This window comes from Lepisosteus platostomus, chromosome 15 (genome assembly GCF_059453375.1).
Source record: "Lepisosteus platostomus isolate fLepPlt1 chromosome 15, fLepPlt1.hap1, whole genome shotgun sequence".
NCBI classification, from domain to species: domain Eukaryota; kingdom Metazoa; phylum Chordata; class Actinopteri; order Semionotiformes; family Lepisosteidae; genus Lepisosteus; species Lepisosteus platostomus.
In genome coordinates, this window is record NC_142625.1 from 8,315,447 (window position 1) to 8,324,786 (window position 9,340).

At 35.2% G+C, this 9,340-nt stretch overlaps 1 protein-coding gene across 2 annotated transcripts in view; it reads left to right on the plus strand.

Moving 5' to 3' along the window:
• The window catches only part of LOC148647993 (galactose-specific lectin nattectin-like), a 30,253-nt gene extending 21,667 nt beyond the window's left edge, over positions 1–8,586 (plus strand). For both annotated transcript variants that reach the window (XM_088608042.1, XM_088608043.1), the window contains 3 exons: positions 5,464–5,598; positions 7,572–7,680; positions 8,467–8,586. In XM_088608042.1, the coding sequence (XP_088464168.1) occupies positions 5,464–5,598; positions 7,572–7,680; positions 8,467–8,537 (315 nt within the window). In that variant the 3' untranslated portion in view covers positions 8,538–8,586. The remainder of the gene's footprint in view (positions 1–5,463; positions 5,599–7,571; positions 7,681–8,466) is intronic.
• Positions 8,587–9,340: the final 754 nt, after the last annotated feature.

Genomic DNA, 9,340 nt, shown 5'->3' on the forward strand with positions numbered 1-9,340 from the left:
GAGAAATCAAGAAAGGCTTTTTTTCTATAATTAAAAGCTCTTCTTGTTCACTGGGGAAATTAAATCCACACTGAACAATCTTCATATGTTCAGAATATGACAGCGAGAATCCTATCAGGGATGCATTACACCTGTCTTCAAGTCCTTGCACTGGCTTCCTATCAGGTTTCGAGTCAACTTCAAACTCCTCATCCTCATTCAGTACCTATATGGCTTATTATCTGTCTACTCCCCACCTTTGTCCGTCTGACTCTGGTCTTCTAGCTGTCCTCAAGAACATCTACATTCTGTGGGTGACAGGACCTTCTCTAGCTGCACCCCAGAGCTCTCGATTTGTATCCCCAGTGATATCAGTCACGTACCCTGAGTGCATTTAAATCTAATCTCAAAACCTTTCTTTTCAGAAGACTTTGTGTCTGTATCTGCTTCATTTTCTAATTTTGGTAGCACCTCTAACTGCTTGTCTTTCTTATATGTATTTACTTTGTAATCTGTGGTCCTTTTAACTGTTTTTACATCTACTGTATTACTTTGAGATGCCACTTTTAAAGGTGATATATAAAATAAAGTTTTTTATTGTTGTTATAGAGAAACATGATCAGACTTTCTTTTTTCTCTAAAGTATACTAGAGCCACACCGGTATTATATGTGTATAGAACTGTTTAGTTCGCAAAAAAAGAGAAAATTGTCATGTTGTGGAAGTTTGTGTGTTTTCTTTTATTTGTATGAGAGAGAGGTTAAAGAGAAAAAAGTTTTGGTCTTCTCATTCCCTCTTTGCTAGATGGCTTTTCATACAAATCTGATCAATCTAACTGCCTATTTTCTGTGCTTTCTCTATCCTGCTAGATTTGCAAGTATTCTGAAAATTTTCTTCTTGAAATAACTCATTTCTAAATACCTTTTTTTGCTGTTAACATCTTGCAGCAACTCTGCAACAAAATATACACTTAGCTCAACCTGACAGTTCATCCTGCTACCAACATTGAATAAAAAAATCTTAAGATTTCTATATTTATGTCTTTATTTAGTGGTTTCACATGTGACAAAGGCTAAACTTTCTTGGAAAAATGTCTTTTATGTGTTGCGGAAAAACTGACTTGCTTTAACAAAATATATTTACAAATCCTTTCACCTGGCAATCTACCTGAATGCCCAACTATCTGAGAAGCCCTCCATGAAACCATGTTTGCTATTAATTCATTTAGGGCTCACTGACAGAATTGCTGTTTTTTATGCATGCTAATTTTCTGATTCCTCACTCTGTTTCATGTTTAGAGATAGATAAGACTTTATTGATCGTGAGGGGAAATTGATGTACATGTTCATGTACATGATGAATATGTTTGCGTGTTCTTTTGTAACATACACCTTTTTGTGATTTTTTTGTAGATCTAAGCAAGTGTTCCTGTATCCCTCTTCTGCACTATATATAGTCATGGCTTTTTTCTGTTTGCTTATTTCAAAGTCACACCTGCTCCATTTCTGAAACTTTTTGCTCATGTGAATTTTTGTATTTTTTACACCTCTAGCACTTTCACGTCCTGAATTTTCATTTGCCTGAATTTGTAGAATGAATTTTAGTTTTAGCCCTAAAAAGCTTAAGTTTTCACTATCTTTTGTTTCTTGTCCTACAACTGTTATTACTGATCACCGAATTATTGAACTTGACATGACTTCATTCACCCTTTCCTGAACGTCTATGACAGGCAGAGAGAGTGCTGTTTCTGGTGTGATCTTTTGCAGCTGACATTTCACTGTTTTAAACGAACAAGAAATTAGATTGCTCATAAATCACTTATTCTACATCAACACAGCATAATTGGCCTCCGAAAATCCTTTTTTTTTCTTGTTCATTTTAGAGACCTTGATCGAAACTGATAAATCGTACACTAATTAATAGTAGTAAATACTGATGTTTTGCTCCCTCTTACCACAAAAATATATATGTATTGTAGCTGGGATTAACTTTATTTTGTACGCATAGCTACTGCGATTCAGACACGGAACGGTTAAAGATGGCGACAAATTAGGCACCCAGAGGGGGGGGGGGGGGGGTCTTCCCGCCTCCATAACTAAAAAACCAAATAGGAGTGGCTTAAGGGACATACACAGTAGTGTAACTGACAGTTTGAGGTAGCCTATCGTGTAAATTTCGCTTTGTTGCTGATAGGTTAAGCTTTCGAAACCAAAGTCATGTGACTGATTTTTCTCTCTGTTTCGTTGGTTAAACGCAATGATCACAATTTCAGTGCCGTGGTCTCCGCTTTAAAGGTACCCCTGTACTGGAAGAATTTGACCTTGGAACGTTTGCCCAGCGTACTAATATAGGCACATCCCGAAATTTTGACTTCACTGTGTAATGAAGAAATTTTAAAAACTACTTCTTAGCGTAGATAAAAAAGCTTGGATTCCCATGGACAGTATCTTATACACATCTTTTTCTGTTGTCTTTGTTGATCTCTTGAGGATCCTTGTGATATTTTGAGCTCTCGTTGAATGATAAAAGTGTCGCAGTTTAAATCATTTTCGTTGTTAGACATTATGAAACGCTCTGTTAAAAGCAAGGGAGTTTTTATATCTGTTATAGTAAAAGAAAATGCCCGACGAACTAGGGATTGAACAGTTTTTCAGTGCTTGTACAATCGATGGAAATGTTCAAATAAATGTGCTAAAGAAATAAACAAAAAATTAAATTATTCCTTTATCATATTGGCTAGCTAATGTCCCATCCTTGTTAGTTAGATCAACGAAATGCTGTGGTGGGTGTTACTTTTTGTCGATGAAAAAATAAAGTATTTTCATTTAAAATGACGGTTGCAAATAGTGTGGACCAGCGTAATACTTTGAGTTTTACTGGTGGAGCTCATACAGCTGTGTCTGGATATCTTGGTCAAATATTCGGCTAGTGTGTATTGTCTGTTTAGGGTTCTGTAGCATTCCATACGGCTGGGCAGCTTGCTCCCCTCTCACGCTGGAAGACTTGACCCCTTCTACTTTGAAAATACCTGTGAAACCGGTTTAGTCACAGCCAGCACTCCTGCAGAGAGTGATGAAAACTGCGCTGCACTAGGCGAATGCTTTTGGGCTTAGGTGGATTTGTGCCCTACGGTTCAACCTGCGGTACCGCTGTGTACTGTACATACAGTACGAACGTGTTATTTTGAAATATAAAAAATGTCAGTATACTGTTGTGTCCATATTATTTGCTATTTTAGTTTTTCAAATAAGTGTTTTTGTTAAAAGAAAACTCATAGTGATTGCTGGATTTGAACACCCGACCTCAACCTTGTACAGTACTGTAAATCAGTCGCTTAAGCCGTGACGCCGCCAAGGCAAGTCATGTGACACATACTGAAACAGCAATTCAGATATTACAGTAATATGGTTGGAAGGTCAACCACATGTAAGATTTTGGTGCTTAAAATGTTTAGGGAGAAATGAAGTATTGGTGTGTATTGTTTCTTTAAAATACCAATAACAGCAACATACAGTTTACATAATATGTTTATGTTCCTAAATTAATATCGTTAATGACCTTTATGACCTTCGTTATGCGCCTCTGCATTTATTTGCTTAGTTACTAAAATTTTCCTTTAGTGGTAAAATTCCATATAAATATTCAATACTAAGTGGATTAAAATGTGCACAGTAAAGAGATTAAATGATTGAATCTTTTCACTAACGACCAATACACCACATTATCTTCCGTGTCGCATTAACATTGGAATGTTTTTTTACAAGTGTCAAAAGAAGCGATACACAACCTGTCTCCTCTATAACTCTTCAGTTTACAGAGAAATTCCGCCAGAGCCTCACAACATTGTCCAATAATACTCTTCTTGTGTCTAATTTTTAGTTAAACAGGATTTGAGTTACAGACCATAACAGACCAAAAAACAGAATCCTCCTGCAATTCGGGTGTTAACAAAACGTGTTTACAAAGAAAGTGAAATACAGTAATACTACCAGCTATATAGATACATAGATTTAGATATTTAGATCCTTAAATTAATATCATTATTAATTTCTTTAGATACGTGATTACATATATTCTCGATTATAAAACATAATTCCGGTCCTGGAATCTGACTGGTTTACACCCTTCTGAAGTGGTACCATAATCTCTGATATATGGAAAAGAAAGCGTAGATAAAAAAGCTTGGATTTTCATATATCTGATACAAGTATATTTTAATATAGTCTTTGTTATGCTCTTGAGGATCCTTGTGATATTTTGAGCTCTAGTTGAATGATAAGTGTCACAGTTTAAATGATTGTCGTCTTAGAAATTATGAAACACTCTTTTAAAAGCAAGGGAGTTTTTATGTCTGTTATAGCAAAAGAAAATGCCTGCAAAGTAGGGCTTGGACAGATTCCAAGTGCTTGTACAAATGTGCTAAAGAAATGAACAAAAAAAGTAATTTATTCCTTTATCATATTGGCTAGCTAATGTCCTGTCCTCGTTAGTTAGATCAACTAAATGCTGTGGTGTTTGTCAAAGAAAAAAATAAAAGTATTTTCGGTTAAAATGACAGTTAGAAAGAATGTGGACCAGCGTAATACTTTGAGTTTACAGCTTGTCCAAAGTCATTATTAATATTATTAGTAATATTTTCGGTAAAGGCTTTGATGCATAAAATATTTCTGCATAATTAAAATATTTAAGATAAAGGTAGGTTGTGTACTTTTGTCCAACTGAGCAATCTTGCTTTCATAAAATATACCAACTTTTTAATGACTGATGATTAACATGCTGTAATACACAGTTTAAATTGAAAAGCTCAAATGCTGTACGGTGGTTTTACAAGGTGATTCCGGATACTTTCCGGTATGATGTCAAATGACACATTACACCACGTGTTACTGCGTTTTGATCCGACACGCCCACCGCTGTGTACCACGAAGTACCCCACGTGTTTTGAATGGCTGCATCTGTAAGTTATTAGCACAAAGTTATGAATTACATAACATTAAAGACTTATCTTAACGTTTATGAGAGAAGCAATTAATTATTAATACAGTAGTTGCTTCTCATCAGTTTATATACATTTTATTAAGAGTCTCTTAAATACCAAATTTATGTACATTTAAAAAAAAGAACATACTTCACTGTTCAAATGTGTTTTCCTAAATGTTTACACTTATTGGCGAAAATTATACAGTTAATTCATATTCCCAGCTATTTTCATAGGCTTTTATTCAGATGATATTAGAAAATTCAAGATCAGACATCAGTCTTGGAATAACCAGGACAATATTGTCTCACAACAGTCCTTACAAAACAATAAATAAAAGTCTGGACATATGATGTGTAATATCATGTGTAGATATACTAGTGAGTTATACAGTAGTAAACTACAAACCATACTAAATCTGTTAGAAGAAAAAGCACAGAATAAATCTTGTATGTTTATCCACTCTTAGTGCTTATGATGATATAACTGTTTTTCTTGTCCTCTCAGCTCCACTGTCATAAGCTGAGGTCACTTCTGCCCTCAGTGCACGATGAGCATGTTAACAACTTCCTGTTGACCCTGATCAGAAGTGAGGACGACAGGGAGCACTCAGTCTGGCTGGGAGGCATGGATTGCATAAAGGTAGTGAAGTACCTCAAGGATATCGTTAGGGCCCAGTGTTTTCCCTGCATTACATAAATTGTCTGGATACTGTTATATAGTAAATATATTAATTCCATCCAATATGCACATGATTAAAAATATGGGAATTAGTAAAGGCATGACAAATATAACATTGACTGACAAACATAACGTGATGCCCACGGGCGATTGGAACGCATACTGTACACATTTCATTGGGTGATATCGAGCTGCAGATGGTTACACAAGAAAGGGATTTGGGTTCATTTACAGTAGGTTCAACTCAGGACACTGTTTCACACTCAGTAGCAAAAGCAAGACACAGGGTCACAGTTTGGACAGAAAAAAAGCAAATATTCTTTAACGGAAAGAGCTGGAACATGCTTCCCAGAGAAGTGGGTGAGGTTCAAACTCTGGTTACCAATATGAAAGGGCTGGATGAAATTTAAGTTTTATCGAGCTACCTTCAAATCCATCCATCTATCCACCCATCTCTCAATTCTTCTCTTTTTATATTCATCCGTTCATTTATTGTCCCTTGCAAAGGTATTCACTTCCTTCTAATGATGTCCTTTGCTGAAATACAAATGATGTGTATATATCTTTTTAAAGTGATTATTTTTAATTGAAACTTTAATGCTTAAAGAACAAGTCAAGTGTCAGCAAATCACATCAAAGTCAATTAAAACCACTTATGTCCATTTAGCCAATTTCCGCCTGGAATTTCCTCTCCCTTAAACATTTGTTATATCTCTGCAGCAGAACATAGCAGGAGCCTGGTTCAGGTCTTAAACTGAAGCTAACCCCCTTGGCTTTGAGTGTGAACAGATGTCAAATGTCTTATATTTCTTAATGTGTCCACTCAGCAGACAAACTTATGAAAAACAAACCCCAAAAACAGCAGGCACAAATGTTTTATTGGTCTTCAGACCTTTCAACTAATATGCATGTAAAAAGGCCTGGGAATGATTTGAAACACTTGTTCTAGGTGACTACTAGCTTGGATAAAAATCTGGGACAAATTGATCAATTTGAAAAAATTCTACATCACGTTTTGTGAAGACTGGACCTGGAATGAAAGTTCACGCCTATAATAAAAAATCATAAAAATATTGAAAATAATAAGAATAAAAACCATTGCAATTGCTATAAAAACCTTTAGACACTGCTAGAGAGCCTTTATCTGCTGTTATGCAATGGAAAAAAACCTCAGAGTTGCCTTCTGGTGTGAAAAAAAGGAGCACTGATAAGAAACTGATAAAAAACTGATTGATTACCCCTTCTGAGTCATTGATTGACAGCTAAAAGGCAGGTGGAATGCAGCCTGAGGCTTCTAGAGGAAGTCTTACCCCCTAAGGGCTCTGAATGGCTGAAAATACAATGACTGACACCGGTTTTTACCAATCAGATTGCCTTATTTCTCGTGGTCTCCAGGTCTGGAGATAAACTAGTCTGCGTTATTTTGGCTATGTATCATGCTTCAGAATAAGGTAAAAACATGGCATATGTATATATTTTGCTGGTTTTTGCTTTTGCGGTTTTGTTGGTAAAAATGTATGATATTTACATGCTGTGCTGGCCGGGTGGCTGGGTGTTTTTATTGGGGTTCTGTTAGTTCATTAATTTATTGGTTTATTGCACAATAGTGTCACATCTGTGGAAACAAACTTTATGGTTTTGTTGTGATGATATTGGAGAATACTTGCATGTGAGAAAATTTGTGGAGTGGTTTGAAAAAAACATTGTTTATCTTGCATTTATCTTTTAAAAAAAAGTGACAGGCGTGGTCATCGGCAACCACAATCCGGGCTAAGTTAACAGTTTTACTTGTGTATTTCATCTTAGATAGATAGGACTTTATTGACCCCGAAGGGAAATTGATGTGTTACAGCAGCCCTGCCCAAGACAAGCAAAACAGACATCAGAATAGACAAAAAATTAAAATACATAAAAATTTAAATCTTGTTCAATAGGAAGGGGCGTGGACCTGGGGTGATAGGACTCAATGGAACTATACACTCTGGGCCACTGGTGAGCCCAATAACTACCAACAGGAAAACTGCCTGCAACTCAACTGGAAAGGTAACAGATCATGTAATATTTTACATAGTTGCTTGTTAGACATGCATTCAGCTTGTTTCTTCTACAATTACAAATAAATATTCCAAACTATCATCAAAGATTCCTGTAGGATTTCTGTAGGTAGTTAGCACAATTTACAGGGCAACTTCCTTTTGGCCTGCAGTTTAGATACCGTATAGGTATCTAAATATATGATTCTTGAAGGATACACGCTGACATACTGTATTTGTAGATAGAGACCCCTAATTCTCACCCTCAGAATATTTTTAGATCTCAAAACAGATATTTAAAAGAATCATGTTTAAGAGAATAAAGTAAAAGTCATTTCACAGAACAATGTGTATTCAACAAAGGAACAGTTGATTTAATAGAAGTCAGGTTAAACAATATTAATAAATACATCTTTAAGCAGTGGTGATTAAATTGCTTTTTCCTTTCAGTTTGCATATGAACTATCATGCTGTTAAAAAGTCTGTGACACAGAAACCAGAAAATCTCTCAAACATTTCAAAGCTTGATATTACATAATTTATTCTAAATGAAAATAAGGTACTGAATGAGCTTTTATTACATAGATGTTTAATATATAATGTACAGAAATAAGAGGTGTCATTATCTTCTCTATAGTTTATTGCAGAATGTTATAAGCAGGTAATTTGCACTACTATGACATTATGAGGGAATATCAAAGATATGTTATTTCAAAGAAAGAAGGCATGTAATTCCCATACAATAAAACATTTTTCTTTGTAATAAAGCACAGAATATTTTTTCTTTTTTTTCTAGGTAACAGTCATTGGAATGACTTTCCATGTACATATAAGCTTCCATTTATCTGTGCTAGACCAGTCCTGTAAAGAACTGTAAATAATTTGGCATTTTAATAAAAAATGAATTCTCTTTCAATGGTTTTCGCACATCCTTCAATAAATCAAATAATTATTATTGGATGATTTGTGTCATATCTGGAGAAGCAGAGTTGTCTCCTTCTGTCTTGCTCTCATAACTTAAATGAGAATAAACCATGCAACAGAGTGTTCCGGTTGCATGTCTTTTTTTCTTTTTTCTTGAATGTCTAGAATGCGGGAGATTTCAGTCTGTATACTGTAGTTGGCTGTAGTCTGTAGTCTGTAAAACTGCCAGGAGGCCCTGTGAAACCTTAACATACCACAGCTGCTTGTGGTTGTAAGACAGACCATAATAGTATTAAATATTAATTAATTCAGAAGTGCATTCTAGCACTAATCATTCTTTATGCCTACGGTACTAGAAACAAACACTTTTATTAGATGTAATCTACAGATATAATGTAATTGTGGTAGCTGAAAATAATAACAAAAGAAGTATAACACTGTAGGGGTTTTGGGCATTTACTGGGACAATTATTAATTTTAACAGTAAGTCACAAAATGATTCTTTGATGGCTGACCTTCCGGGATAACTCAGCAACACACACACATGGATACTAATACATGACAATACATTTATTAATACATAAAATGGGCATATAAACATAACAGATCTTAAGAGTGTGGGTTAGCAGAATACAAAAGATATATATTCAATCACGAAGAGTTACAAACCAAGAGGGACATACAGGACATACAAACCATTTCAAAGTGCACAGTACAAACTCATACTGTACAGAACTCACTATGTC